Source organism: Apium graveolens, chromosome 5 (assembly GCF_009905375.1).
Source record: "Apium graveolens cultivar Ventura chromosome 5, ASM990537v1, whole genome shotgun sequence".
Taxonomy (NCBI): domain Eukaryota; kingdom Viridiplantae; phylum Streptophyta; class Magnoliopsida; order Apiales; family Apiaceae; genus Apium; species Apium graveolens.
The window spans coordinates 110,046,335-110,062,547 of NC_133651.1; the positions used below are offsets into that span (position 1 = coordinate 110,046,335).

Below are 16,213 nucleotides of genomic sequence, written 5' to 3' on the forward strand. Positions count from 1 at the left end.
TCTAGGAGGTTCCTTAGATTGTGCTCGTCATGATAATGAACTGTTAAGTCAGCAGATCAAAGACCTTGAGAAAGAGGTCAATGAATTAAGACTTGTGCACATTAATTAAGACAAGTTAAAAGAACAAGTATCCTTTCTAGAGAATAGAGTTAACTGTTATAGACAACTCGAAACTATTCTCAAAGACAAGATCACCGGTCTTGAGACTAAGGTTAGAGCCTACTTCAATTCTTGTTTGAAGGCTAAAGAGTTCTACAGTAAGCAAGTTGTTAATCAAACATCTGGAATAGGTTATGATTACAATGTTGCTATTGGAGAATTAGGCATAAATTCCCCTCCTCATGTATGTGCTAAAGGTAGGGAAGTACCACATGTGCTTAAGGGTGTTGATAAACCCCTCTATAAAAGATCAATTGCTGAACCATTTGATACGACCTCCTCTATTATTCAAGAAGAAATGCGTGCTAAAGATCTTGATAATGAGAAGGTTGTTTCCAAGTCAAGTGTGTCGAAAGTTCCAGTCAAAGTTGTGAAAGCAACTGAGACTAACTCAGACACACATGAGTTGGATAACAAAACTGCCATGTCTACCATGCATAATTTTCCTGTTGTTAATCCCTCTCATAAAGCATGTGGTGTTGCTAATTGTATGTCTTGTGCTTTCAATTTGATGTATGCTTATTTTAATGGTAAGCATGTTTCTAGTGATAAGACTACTCCTCGTCAGCATGAGAATAATAGAAAGCATGATAGGTCTAAGACTGTTAGTCCTTCTAAGGCTAGAAAGGAGACATTTGTGCCTAAGCCTAAACAGAAATTTGTTAAGGCTGTTTACAAGGTCAAATGTTCATTCATTGAGAAAGTTGAGACCATTAAAATTAAAAATGTTGTTTTGCCTGACAAAGGACAATTCTACAAGTATGTTGGGCCCAACCAAGTTTGGGTTCCGAAGAAGGTCTAATCCATTTATAGTGCAGGGTAGTAAATAGGTGGAACCGGTAGTGTGGATTCTTGACAGTGGATCGTCAAGACATATGACCGGAGATAGAGCCCTGCTATCAAATGTGGTTGAGAAAGCTGGCCCACTAGTTACCTTTGGAGATAACAGCAAAGGTTTAACTGAGGGATATGGCTGTTTGCAAGCTGGAAATGTTATCATTGAAAATGTGTATATTGTGCTAGGTTATTATCAGGAAGCAGGATCTAACATATAGCACCAGTGACGAGACTTGAGAATATTACGACATATCAGGCACCTGATACACATTACACTTGGAATTGGACTCTAGTAAGATGTGTACAAGTGTACTCCTGGTTGGTGAGTCAAAAGAGGAAGTCAATGCACCACAGTTCATGGAATTTCCAGTTGCAGATCTATTGGACTATGCAATCTCTTCTTCACAATCTCACTTCAGGTTGGTATGAACTAGTGTACTACTCAAGCAATCATCAAGGACATGGTATGGCACTCTAACTGAAGTTATAGTTTAATATGAACTAGTAGAGTCGTCATATTTATAACTCTCTTATCACTAGGCACAAACATATTGTTTTATATGTGCAGTGATATATTGATAATGTTATCATTGAACTCAAACTTCTTTCAACATTAGTGATTTCTTATTTCATTTAAAATCTTTTGAAATGACTATTGTACATCATTTCTCTCAAAAGATTAAATGTATAATTTTCATTCTTTATAGATCTTAAGTACATTTTATCTCTCTATTGCCATATGTTCTGTGGTACAGGTTCAGTCTCCAATGGCTTTCTTTCATTGACAGTCATGAGGTTGAAAACCCACAACATCTATCCCAGACTGTAAAGACAAACACAAAAACAGAACCAACCAACCCTCTCTTACCACTAAAATGAAGTAAGAATGAGCGTGAGGGAGATAGTGCCCTAGTGCACCACATAAGGAAGGTTCTGTAGTCAACCCAGCAGCTCTGTCTCTTACAAAGATGAGTAGTTTTTAAACCGAGACAACTGCTAGCCCCGATACATCTTCTCAAAAAGATGTAATGGCTGAAAAGGCTCAAAAACAGTTACTAGATTCATTCTCTCAAAAGGGTGTGTCTATTGAAATTTTCCTGTCGGCCAGGGTATCTGATGTAGTGTCACCACCTCAAATATAAACAATTCTTGATGTACAAGGAAAGGTTAAACACATAAAGGATGAGTTGACGGAAACAAGAGTTTCGTCCATTTTAAGGTCAGATTCGATTGTTCAAAGTTCTTTAATGGACCAATTGCCTTTACAGGTGTTAGGAGAGGATACTGATCTAAAAGCCATATGTCAGTGGTCAGTGTCTACCTCCCCAGGCTTAAATCCCCTGGATGCATCTGTGGATAGTGGATCTGATATAGGTGCAGATCGACAACTTGTTGACAATGATTCATATATTACCTGATGAGTCACAAGGAAATGTCTTCACAGACATTAGAAGGGAACTTTGATCCTTATGCTAAATTATTTGGATCATTGTTTACCTTCCCAGAATTCAAATTCATCTGACGAGTTTAACAAGGATGGGGATTTGCGAACTCCTATTGCACCACCTATGACCTCCTTAAGGACGGCTAAGGTGATTTTCCTTGCAGGTACAGCTGATTTTTGGAGCTATGAGAGGAGTGATACACTTGTGAGAATGAGTGTAAACACGAGTGGAGAGAAGAGTGAAACACATGTGAGGTACACTAAAACAGAATCACACACTCACAGTGAGGAAGAAAGAGAAACTACTTGTTATTTCTTTTCCAACCAAGTGAAACATGAGAACTCCTTCAGACAACGGCATACATTCCTTCTCAAAGGGGAAGATAAAAGCTTAAGTAATAGTTTGGAGGGTTCCTCAACTAAGGGGGAGAAATAGCAGGGAGGAAGAAAAAGATCCTACATATGTACACTACACCACACCATTGTTGTTTGTAACTACGGATCCTATTGTACGGGAGAGGTGGTAAACACAAGGTGATTTTCTAGTAAGGGGAGAAGCTTTTTTCCAAAAGGGGAGTACCATTGGTTTTTATCTGCGGATCCTATTGTACGGGACATGTGGTAAACGAAGGTGATCTTCTTTAATCAGTTAATTATCATAGGGGGAGAAGCAAGAGAGATATGTTCTTCTCAACAGGAAATGTGGTTGTACAAAAGAAGATGAAACTACTTGAAGACATGTTCAGTCTAGAGGAACATCTATTTGGAATCTGGAAAATGTTAAATTTAATCCAGAACTTTTCTGCTATTTACTTTGCATTTATGTTTATATCTTTTTCTTATTTGTTAGTTGAGTTATCCTCTAGGTATTTGTTGTTATTGTCTAACAAACAAATAGGGGGAGATTGTTAGGCATATGTCATAGCCTATTTGTATATTCGAGGATTTAACTCAACTCAAATAAGAATGTAACAAGTAAATAGTGGATCTACCGTCAAAGAGATCTCCCAAAGTAACATCTGTCAAAGGATTCAGAAACAACGTTCATCTACAGACTTGAGGAATTAATTCACTGGAAGAAGTTCAAGAAATTGATCAAGACTCAGTGATACAAATCAAGATTGTGGATTTAATCAAGTGACAGAGATCTTGTTAGGGTATCAGAGAATTACAAGGATTTAATATGAAGAAAATCAAGTATCAAAGTCAAGACATGAAGAAACGTCACGGAAGTTAGTCACTCATGAACCAGACAGTACATCGAGTGTCAATATTGAAGTGGTGGAATTGATTCATAATTCTCAGTGATTTTCAGAAGATTTTCAGAAGAATGGTTGATGTTCAAGATTAGTATTAATTCTCTATTAATTAATTAAGTCATATAGTTTAATTAAGAAAATAAATTATATCTGCAAAGATTAATTTATTGATTAATTGAATTAATTGATTAATTAATTCTGAATTAATATTAAGAATTTTCAGAATTTTAATTGGATTAAAATCAGTTTTAATTCAGCAAGACAATTGAAATTGAACTAGCATGATAATCTGGATTGTCATACCAATTGTCATGCCAGGTCATTTCAATTGTCTCACCGAAAGTTCTACTGGTTCAGCAGATTGTCTTGCTATTTCAACAGATTGTCATACTAGTTCAACAGATTGTCATACTAGTTCAACAGATAGTCTTGCCGAAAGTCATACTAACTTAAACTGATTGTCATACCGAAAGTTCTACTGGTTCAGCAGATTGTCTTGCTAGTTCAACTGATTGTCATTCTAGTTCAAGTGATTCTGTTGATTGAATTAAAAAGACAGAAGCAGCAGAAGAAACAATTATCTAACAGAACACAAGTCAACCAACCAAGAACAAAAAGAAAAGAAGCAGAAGCAATATTTCATCTTTTCATCTGCATATTTCAAGATCACAATTTCTAGTTTTAAAGTTAAATCCAAACAACTAGAAATCATTCTCTTGTTCTTGTGTAACTATCTAGCGGATCAAAATCCCTAGAACTTAATCTCAAATTGCGTTTAGCATTTGAATCTTTTTATTGCAAAAATAGAAAAAGTTCATGTCGAATTTATTCTAGATTTGTGATAATTAATTTGAGATTAATCCCTTGTAATCGATACCGTTGTTGTAACACCTTTCAAGTTTAATAATATTTTTATTTAACTTGAATTTTGTTTCAATTTTTTATTCCGCACTAAATTCGATTATTCGGTATTGTTTGTATTCAACCCCCCTTCTACAAACACATTGGGACCTAACAGTATATATATATATATAGTTTAACCTCATTTAACCGTAAGATCGGTTTCACAAATCAACTTGAAGTTTTTTCTATAATTTATGTTTTACATTATAGCTCAAGTACTATAGCAAGGACTATCATTCATTCCTTGTTTTTCTGCCGGGATTTAGAGAGGACAGAGAGGTTGATCTTGTGGTGAGATTTATTTTAATTCTTATTATGTTCGGAACATATTAAGTCTTTGATACATATGCCATATTAAATTATAAAAAAATTTAATCCTATCGCAGAGGCTACCGGAAAGTTTCATTACGGCTGTTCGGTCAATGATACCGGGAACTGTTATAATACAAATAGCCAATGGACATGAGTCACATGTTCGATTTAGGAAAACAGAACAATCTCTTTGTCATATGTCAGAATTTAATAGGGATTGTCGTGGTTTGTTTGGATCAATAATGATTTTCTCTTATAATGGAAATGGAAAGTTCTTTGCAAGTTTTTTGAAAGATGACTTCAGTGAGGTGATTTATTTCCTGAATCGAATTATACCACGTGGCACATTTTATGATCAAGGTGACTTTCTCATTCTCAATTCCAAAACTCAATTATATTTGTACCTTCTTTATTATAGTAGTATACTTTTCAACCTGTAATTTCAATTAAATTGTAATTTCAGATCTCACAAATGGGTTTGGATGGAAGATACTTATGTTTCTCAACAGTGAGGAAATTAAATTTGGAGAAATAATAAGTAACTGAAAAGCAGTGTTTTCTGTGTTGTTTTTGTCAGCAAGTGTTCATGTAACTAAATTTTAAGATTTCATATATTTTTAAGATTTTAAATATTAATTTTAGTGTAAAACTACCATAATATTTGTTTGTTGGATTATATTGTCTAGGTTGTATAATGCGCTTTAACAACTCTGTGTTTTTCAGCCAATTCCGGGACGATTCTAGAGACAGTTTGGAAAAGTGCTTCCATCTAATTTATCATTTTTTCTGAGAAATGGAGATCAGTATGACGAAACCTGTTTCCCAAATATTCGGAAAATATATGGCATAACGGATCTTATAGCTTAACCGAGTCTGATAAAATCCTACTTACTTACTTTGGCAATGGGAACTTTTTAATCAAGGTATTTAACAGTTCAGACGTCAAAGTTATGCCGATGGACAACCGTTCAAGTGATACAGGTCATTGTACTCATTTTAAATTCTGAATTTGCATTATACGAATATATCTATTTTCATCTATCAATTTGCTTAATTATTTTTTTAGATATAATTAATATGACCATTGTTTACTTAAATTGATTAATCAATGTTTATTTGAATGTGACATAAATGGAAAATGATATCGAACCTGAGGAACCAGAAAACGATGAGCTTGATCTGGAGGCTTGCATGGAGCACATTGCAGCAGGAATACAGCAAGTAGGATTAAACATTGATCCTATTAATTTTACTGCTGTGATGAGCCAATCCAAGTGGACAACACAACTCATGGACCGGTAAGTGAAATGTATAAATCTGTTAATAATATAGTTCACTGTAACATCATACTATTTGTATTATTCTAAGATTCTATAAATAACAATTATAGTTCGCTGTTGATATTGTGTTAGATTGATCAGTTTCATAAAAAACTCTCTTTTTGTAGTATATCCCAAAACACATCAGTCCACGAAATCGGTCTTTCGAAGTTGGCGACAGAGTTGTCCTGAGGACTCCAGACGGTGAATGGAGTGTTGCGATTGTGATATCTGGTAGAACTTTTAGGATGTCAGGATGATAGAACCAGTTTGCAAGAGGTAACCATGTATCTTTGAATGAAACTCTGGTTTTCACCCTTTTGGAAGAAGATGCTATCGTATTTCTTGTTAGCTTTCCCGGTAGAAATTAAGTAACAAGTTATCTCTTAAGCTGATTGAACTTGCTTTTGTCATGTACGGTATTTCGAAAAGACGTTGTGAAGGTTTCTATTACTTTAGCATTTCACAAATTTCCATAAACTATGTTCTAATTCTATCAAGTATTTCAAAGTATGTTGCTAAGTGCGAGTATTATACTCCGCTTATTTGTCATTTTATGAATGTTGTAGAAATTTTTATGCATTGTCAATTGAAATCATGTTACATTCGATTACTTTGTTTAATTTTGATTAGCGTATGGAGGCAGCTCACAATGGATTATTTTGTCTAAATTAAATGTATAATAGAATAACACATATTTTTTAACTATTCGTAGAAAGATAGAGAAATATTTATCAACACTATAAGTAAAAAGTGGAAGAATTAAGTTCAAATCTCAATAAAAATACTTTACATATGGAAGATCAAATATCGATTTCACATTACTATAAATTAGGCTTTAAATATGGCAATTATGAATAACTTAAAGATTAGGAAATTAAGTGATACATATCCAACCTATAAATTAACAAGATATTCTTTAACAAAAGTTGTTATTAGAGATAAATGCAAATTGTGCAGTTACCGATTTTGATTATCTTTGCTCGGCAAATTGTAGAAAACTTCTTCAAAAATTACATTAGTTGTAACATTTATATATCCTCCACTGTCACTGTCAATCAGAATATGGAAGCCTGAAGGAGAAGTAACTCTCGATACAGCAACATAAAGTTGTCCATGTGTAAACACGGATCTCGGCAAATAAAGTCCAACCTTGTGAAGCGACTGTCCCTGACTATTATTAATCGTCATAGCATAACACAACTGGACTGGAAATTGAACTCTTTTAAACTCAAATGGCCATTGAGTATCTGAAGGTTCCATTTCTATCCGTGGAATAATGTGAGTTGTTCCAACTTGAGAACCAGTAAGTATATCACATACTATACTATTGGGCAAACCCCTTTTGACAATCACTCTTGTCCCATTACAAATTCCCGTGATCTGATTGAGGTTTCTCATAAGCATAATCACGCATCCTTCTTTAATTTTCAAATGATATTTTGGCAGGCAAGGCATATTAATGGAATTCAAGTATTCAATTGGAAAAGCAGAACCAAAATCATTGTTATCACCTTCACTGTCTACCAAGGAATCTTGACTAAAATAAGAGTTCTCCTTTCCTGGAACCTGATCAAGAATGTATGAATTTATATCACCCACAATGGTATTCGTTGGAGTAAGAATTGATCTTTCCCTCAAATAGTCGGCATTCTTTATGTTCTTTGTAAGATCGGGATAAACTACGTCAACAACAACCTTTAGTGGGTTCTCTCTTGCTCTAATCAGAAATTTATCCGGAATCACTACTTCCGGATCACTGATTATATCATCTGGATGAACATTAGGAAGAGTACCATTACCAACATCAAGTACCCACTTGCTAAATTCTGTAATTTCACATTTTTCTTGTTCTGTTTTCGCAGAAGAAAGACACATATTTTTTCTAGTAAGAATACCCGACAATGATCCCATATCTTTGAACTATTTAAAGAAGCACTCACAACCTGTGTTCTTGAAACTTTTGGTATCACAGGGAGGATTTGCCGAAAGTCTCCTCCAAAAACAATAGTTATACCGGCAAATGGTAGGTTGGCTCTTTCAGGATCCAATGATGTCATAATATCTCGTAAACTGCGATCAACACTTTTGGCAGCATGTCGGTGCTACATGGGAGCTTCATCCCATATAATCAAACTGGTCTGCTTCAATAATTTACCAAGTTCAGTACCATGCTTGATTCAGGAAACCCAGTACTCATCAACCTTCAACGGAATGTGAAACCTTGAATGAGTTATTCTTCCCCCGGGAAGCAGCGTAGCTGCAATGTCGGAAGAGGCAACAGGAAGAACTACCCTTCCAACACTATGTAGTTTACAGCAAAGAGTATTCCACAGGAGAGTTTTTTCACGTCCTCCACTGCCGTATACAAAGAAAATACCTCCTTTGCCATTTTCAACGCTGTCAATAATAGAAGTGTAGGCATGAAGCTGCTCTTTATTAAGTGATTTATAAAGTTTGTCATGTTCCTCATGCTCGTGTTCCTTGTTGTAAGAAAGTTTATCAGATAGTAATCTGTTATTGAGTCCATGCATAAAGCTGTCATCAGGAAAAGGCATCGAATTGTATTCTTTAAGACTTTTCCCAACATCGTTAAAGAGTTTTTCAATTTCTGCAATGTATTTACACATGGAATTAATGAAAAGATAAACAGGTTATTGTATCGTATACCTTTAAAAATGAATTTTGTTGAAGTATAACTAATTTAGAAGATACCTGCCAAAGCAAAATTCTGAATGTCTGATTGATTAAGATGCAGTTCATTGTTGTTGGTTATCCATCTTCGGGTCAACAGAATATCCTCAGACATGGATTCCCAATGTTTCTCCCATAGTTTTAAAGGGTCAGCAACCTGATTGTTTCATAATATATGCACAAATAACTGCCTGAGTTGACGTGGCATTGCATGAACTGCATTTTCTAACATAGCAACATCCCACTGTCTATCGTCCTTTAGAAGTCCAAGTGTGTCATACGCTTCTTGAAACAAATTATGAACAAATCCATTGATAGTCTTGAGATCTTGGTATGATGTGGCACCTTTGATGTGCATGAGTAACATCCTAAAAAAATGTTTCACCGGAATGTGAGTGAACATCTGATAATCGACCAAACACCTGACCACGTTGTCGTGGCTTCCACTTACATAAGTCTTCCTTCCAAGTAAAATATGTTGGAAATTCAGTATAAGTGTATTGTCTTGCCTCTGGGAAAGTTTTATTTGCTTCAAACCAGCCTTCAAGTTTGGTAAATCGAATTTTGGCTCTTTCAACAACATCTCCAAGATCATCATGTGGCTTAAACGGAACACTTTTCTCATCTTCAATGTGTACCGGTAAGCGCTCAACAGAAGGGAAACGATGGTGTATGTCAAAACCTAGCAATCTCCAAGCTGCTTCCGAAGCACATATATAACAACCATCAAGGAAATTTTTGATCTCATCCGTTGACTTTACTTTGGTAGTCGTTTCATCCGGTATATCTTTTTTATTTTTCTTTCTAAGAAGCATTGTTGCAGTATCATGACCTTTCAAGCAGTATTTAAAAAGATATTTCAAAGATCGCGAGGAGTTACAGACCTCGAGATTTATATGACAATGAAAGCGCAACAACAAATCTCTATTGTATGGTACAACATACTGGTTGTCAAGAAGAACTCTTTTCTTCAAAACACTTGCTTCAGTCTGCCTTCTACGATACACCGGAAATCCACAATCATCAAAGAAAGTGTTCACGTTATACCTTTAAGCAGAGAAAAAAGACTAAATTAAGTGATGCATGATTCCGCGTATATGATAAATTGTAGTATTCAATTAAAATTAAAATCATTGCTTGGATTGTAATATTTTTAATACACACTTACTTTTTAGGAAAATGACATCCACGCTTTCCTTGCACCATACAATGAGAATAAGAAAAATCTTTACCATATGGTCCATGTATCATATGCGCTTAAACTACGTTGTAGCCGATAGGATCCATATTTTTGTCTGGTATTTCGGCTGATATCAATTGATCAATCTGTTACACATTGGCCTGCTTTGCGGGTGCAACCATATTAACATATGAAAATGAGGAAGTCCACGCTTTTGGAACTCAATAACATGCATAACAGATATTAAAAATAAAAAAAATCATGTTAAATGCATAAAAGACTACTGTTAAATTTAAATTTGTTTAGGCATAATGAGTGTGTGTCATGCGAACTTAAAAAATTGTGCCTAACCTCCAATGCATTTCCAAAGTAGTTCTTATTCTTTATAAGGTCTAGGAGTTGATCAAGTTTCAGCTTAAACACTCTAGCTATCACATCGGGTTTGTTAGCTACATCCACTCCGGGAAGATATTCCATCATTTTTTTAATTTTCGGCCATTGAGTATTACATGTCATTGTCAAGAATAATGATGGATGTCCAATCATACGATAAATAGCCAAAGAATCTTTGAAATACTGGTTCATGTACCGTTGAGAACCTGAATTGGTTGCTGGTAATATGACATTCTTACCAATGTTTCCAAGATTTGTATCACCTTTAGTAAGGGAATCACGAATAGACCTGTACAAATCAGAACGAATGGTGCTTTGGTGGTTTTAATCCAGTCCAATCTGTACTGTTCTACCGCAGCAAATGTGTCGACAACAAATTGTTGCCAAAGACGACCACCAAGATGTAGATTCATTCCTAAAACAATATATATAGTATAACGTATGAAATATTATGTTCCCTGGATTTAACATGAATTAAAATTTAACGGATAATACCTTCATCAGGACGTATCATAAGCTTATAGGCATAGTATTCCCTCATTGTGATTATAGTTCAGTGTTTGGTTTCATCAGGATGTTGATCATTAATCGCTTCAGCAGGCACATTCTGCTTCTTGTTCTTCAACGGTATATTGAGATGGAATCCATCATCACCATACGGAAAAAGTAACGGATACTGCAGAGACATGAAATGCTTGCATGTTTCATAAACTCTCTTAAGAAATTTTTGCTTTGTCTCAACTACAATATCTCAGAATGGACACGTATCATCATTGTCACCAATATTAACGCAACTACTTCATTGGATAGTCCAACCTGATTTTTTCTGCCGGATGCAGATTTTGAAGATACCAGAATCAAACTAAAATCATCTGTATCTGTAATATTAAGGCGATCACGTGCATAACCGAATCCATCAGAGAGCTTATTATTCTCATCCAACATCTTTAAGAGTCATTCGACGATCTCTGGATCAAGACCATCAGATCCAGGGACCGCGTTCATCCGATTCTGGATTTCATTGTCAGTGTTATACACATAGAGTTGAGCAAACTTTGGTGATTGTCCTTCCTTTGGTTTAAGACTTCCAATCAGATGATAATTTTGACGATTCAGTTTAAAGCAATACGGACCTCCTCCATTGTTGATTTTACGATCTATTTTACCTCCAAGTGAGGTAAATTGAAATAAGGAGTTGTATGTCCTTATATTTTTCAGGAAATGAGCAGTCTTTTCACCTCCAGAAAGCAAATAGTAGAGGAAAGGAGGAGGAGGACGTTCTTTAGTAAGTTCAACCTGACCATTTTTGCAGCAAATTGAGAATGTAGGTGGATTATTTTTATTTGATTTGTTGTTCCTCTCTTCATTCCACATCATTGCTTTACATTTTCCACATATTTTCGATGGTGGTCCAAGATCTATGTATTCTTTCCAAAATTCTGGAAAAAATATATAAAAAGCTTAGTATATGTTTACATCAATTTCTTTGTATAAAGTGGATAGGTGAATTAATTGAATTGCCATATACCTAAATCCTCATCTATATATTCATCGTTATAGTCTGATAAATCTTCACCTTGGTGTTCAGTTGTATCAAGTTCATCATCTGTAAAAAAATTCAGGATGTAAAATTATCAACATTCATCTTTCATGGATGTTTCTAAAATTATTCGAAGAATATTCAATCTGTGAATGTGACATTACCAGTTACGTATTGCTCATATTCCGGCATATCTTCCAGTACTACATCACTTGCATCATTGAAAGCATCCATCAAATTTACTCTGCTTGTGAGGTTCCTTCTGTATCAAACATTCACTTCGAGAAAATTTGCCGAAAAAACAAAAATCATGCTAAAATAAATGCCTTTAAAAATAAAAAGATATTCAGACATAACTAACCTTCATTACGGGGAAACCAGTCTGCAGACAATTTTTAAATTTAACAATATCAATATAAAAATAATGAAAGAACTACAGATAAAATGATTAATATATTAATATTAAAAATGACCTATAGTGGAATAACAAGATCCTCAGTCTCCGGAATTGTAACTGATATTGTATTTCGTCGTTCTCTTTTCTTAGCCATGATAGAATTTTCAGTAATGCGAGCATCAATCTGCTCCTTTTTGTCTTTATTGTGTAACTTTGACGGGGATCGTATATTTTTACCAAAATGAACTGGATTGTTCATATTTAAGTTTAGATTATTGCTTGGTATTATCCTAGATGTAGGGAGCTCAAACATACTGTATTTCTTAGCCATTGTTGGCCTATTCTGTAATATTCGAGCTACTGGACTTTGTTGCAAGACTTGACAAACATGGATTGAAAAAGTTAAAAGTACTACTACTAACTATCTGAAAGTTATAAAGTTTTTAAAAAGTAATAGTTATACCTGAAGACGATGACTGTTTAGGACTATATGTTGTAGCCGATGAGTTTATGTGCGTCAATCCAGATTGAGGTGTTAAATCAAATAAATTAAGCCTTCGTTATGATAGTGTAGTAGTAACTGCAGGATTACTTGCATGACGGAGAAAACCTAACATACGAATATTGTCAAACATGCGTGAACGGGCAAGATATATGTTGGCAAACAAAATGCAAGTGAATGGAATACTATATTTACCGTTTTTAGTTAATGCTGAAACATTGGGGTCTGCATTCTCATTAAGTGAACGTTGACTGAACAATTTAGATTATTCAGAAGATTGCAGAGTTTTTTTCCTCGAAGTTGAAAATATGCCCAAAATGTTTCTTTAGTTTGATTTGTGAATTAATCTAGGTTAGTTGCATTACTACGTTTAAAAAATGGCAGACCTTTAGGAGCAGACGAAGGAGACAATGGTCCAGGAGAGATCCGCTTATGACCTATTATAAACAAATTTGCTTATGACATATTGTAAAAGGGAGGAAGATTATTAATTTGCAAACAAATTGTAAACAACATATCATCTAACAAACCTGATGATTATTCATGATTCACATGTCCTTCCTTTTTGGAACCTGTTAATTGAGTTGTTCCAGAGTGGTTGGCATGCAAGAAGCGTTCGTCCAAGCCTACAAAAATTCAGTTATAAATGCTGAGAATTTTGATGAATACCCAAACCTAAAAAAACAGAACACGAATTAGATCATAACCAAACCTTTTGATGAATATGTCTGAGACAGCGGGCCAAGAGGATTTTGTTTAATACCTACAAAAACAGAACACGAATTAGATCATTTAAGATTGCCACAAAACAGAATATGAATTAGACATACGTGAAACAGAAGATCCTTGAACATTGTGATTGTGTTTCTCACGAACCTTAGAATTAATAGAAGAGTTCTCTTTACCAACTAAAAATGTAAATAACTGACTGGTTGTTTTTCTCCTAGAACCTACAACAGATCATGCCATAAATAAATTCAAAACATGATAATTCAATTATGATTTTAACGGGCAAGAGAGTACTACCTTTCTGTGCAAAAGAAGGAGATAATGGACCATTGTTACGCCGTTTCTGTGCAGTTGAATTACCCTCTTTAATCATGGCAATATGTTACTGTGTCATAGAATCCAAAAAAATCAAATATTGTAACTGATGTATTGTTAATTGATATGAAAAAAGAATACATTTGAATTTGAATTATATGTTTAAACTTGATTGAAGCTTTAGTGTATTTTGAATTTGAATGTAACTTAAATTGAGGAGTAATCTTAGGCATGATCTTGTTATTTGTTACATAATATTTTATATGATTTTACATTAATAGACATGGGTTTTATTTATGAAACCAGATTATCCATCTTTTAACCCAAAAAAGTGTAAAAATATAAGAGCTGGTTTACCCATTTAAAGTTGGACTATCCATAACTGAAAGTATATTTACCAAAATGGGCATAGAGTAGTATAATTTTTATTGGATGGGAGGGTATTTAGTGTAATTTGCTTTTTTCTTTGCTAGCAAAGTTTAGGAATATATTGATGATATTCATGTGAGTTGTATAATCATAAGATGATTATATAATCTATATATATACTGATATATACATGATTTATGTTTGTTCTAATTATGAGAATCATATTAGATATGGATTCTGAATTGCTGCTGCAGATTTGCTGAAATCTGGGTCTGGTGTCCGATTTACGCAAACGAATACCCTATTCGATAGGTAAACGAGCGTCTGAACACAACTGATAGCTAAAACTATCATCGACTCGTCTGTAAGGCGTTTGACGCCGTTTACTACCCGTAAACAGTGATTCTTGTTTTTCTGATTTGATTCTGATTTTTCTGATTTTTGTCATATTTCTTTTTATGATTAGATCATGGATAATATGATATATTAAGATCAGATTATGTGTTTTAACATGCTTTTATGTGTTTTATGAGCATGGTGGATGGTTATGGCCTTTCGACCTTAATGTAATGGTTTTGGTTTTGATTTTAAATACGACTTGCATGTCGTCAATCTTTGTACTCATAAATCTCGAATGTAACTCGAGTTATTCTTGTAAGTTCAATAGATTAGTTTTACTTTCAATCATTTAATGTAATTGAAGACTCAAGAAGGCTATCCAATGGAGGTGATTCAAAGAAGAAGACGAGGCATACAAGAAGTCTAAACAAAGAAGAAGACTTATGTAATGAGTAGTTGTATTTATTTCCATCACCACATTAGATTGACCTTGATCTTTATCATGAGCTTGATAAAGATCACATAGGATGGGGCCATAACCAAACAAATTTACTTTATTGCACTTGACATATTGATGTATGAATGTATGTTTAGAATAGTTAATGATGCATGCTTTAATTTGATTAATGATGCATGAATGTATGTATTAGATACGTCACACATGCCATGCCTAAACAAGATAAAATCTGTAAAGACTCAAGATTTTAAAATTTATAAACGATTATGAGATTCTCGTGTTTATGAAATACGAATCTTCTTTATTTCCGATATGGGGTGATTTTGTCAACAACGGGTTTATAGAACTTGTAAGGCTGTGGGTTTTAAGCGAGACCGATGTGACTCCTCCACTACCTGGAAATCAAACCATTGACGAGTATTGATTTGAAGTATTTTATTCAAGGAAAAATTGGAAATCTCTTTATGATGGGATCATGGTCGTTATAATAATAACAAAACCATAATGTTTATATTAAGTTATATAGATGCCTTCCAATATGTCCAACGCGTTAAGCCCTAGATCGATAAGGAGTGGGTTTGCCAGAGCGAAGTACTCCCATCTATCGTGGGATGGCGTGTTGAAGTATATGATACTTTTTAGACCTTTGGGTTTAACTTAACAAAGTTACCACAATAGGATTGTGAACTTAGAGGCATATAGTCTGGTGAGATTTATTGGATAAATAAGAATAAATGTTGTTCCACTAAACTATCCAAGAGTTATATAGTTGATATAATTAACAAATGTTGTCTACCTTATTGAATCATGTTTTAGGAGTAAAGCCAAAGCTGAACTAAAATGTTGTGAAAATTTGGATCTTGGCTCACTAGAAAGTATATAGAAGATAATCTTTCCGAATTAATAGTTAGGGCTATTAATATGATAAAATAGTGGGAGATATATATTTTAAATATATATGAATAATCACTTGAACATAATTTAATAATTATCTGTAAACTAACTTATCTTATGCATTTTAAACATTTTAGATATCAAATGGCAATCGATTCAAACAACTTCTCT

General features: G+C 34.2%; 2 protein-coding genes across 2 annotated transcripts; both read right to left on the reverse strand.

Moving 5' to 3' along the window:
* Window positions 1-7,193: 7,193 nt before the first annotated feature.
* LOC141660304 (uncharacterized) lies at window positions 7,194-8,147 on the reverse strand. Its single transcript, XM_074467279.1, has one exon. It carries the CDS (start codon window positions 8,145-8,147, stop codon window positions 7,194-7,196), a length of 954 nt encoding a protein of 317 aa, XP_074323380.1.
* Window positions 8,148-8,413: 266 nt separating this feature from the next.
* Window positions 8,414-11,041, reverse strand: LOC141660305 (uncharacterized). The gene is made up of 6 exons (XM_074467280.1): window positions 10,996-11,041; window positions 10,846-10,915; window positions 10,697-10,789; window positions 9,350-9,974; window positions 8,949-9,084; window positions 8,414-8,844 (listed from the first exon to the last, which is right to left on the reverse strand). The coding sequence occupies exons 1-6, from the start codon at window positions 11,039-11,041 to the stop codon at window positions 8,414-8,416; spliced, it is 1,401 nt and encodes a 466-aa protein (XP_074323381.1).
* Window positions 11,042-16,213: the final 5,172 nt, after the last annotated feature.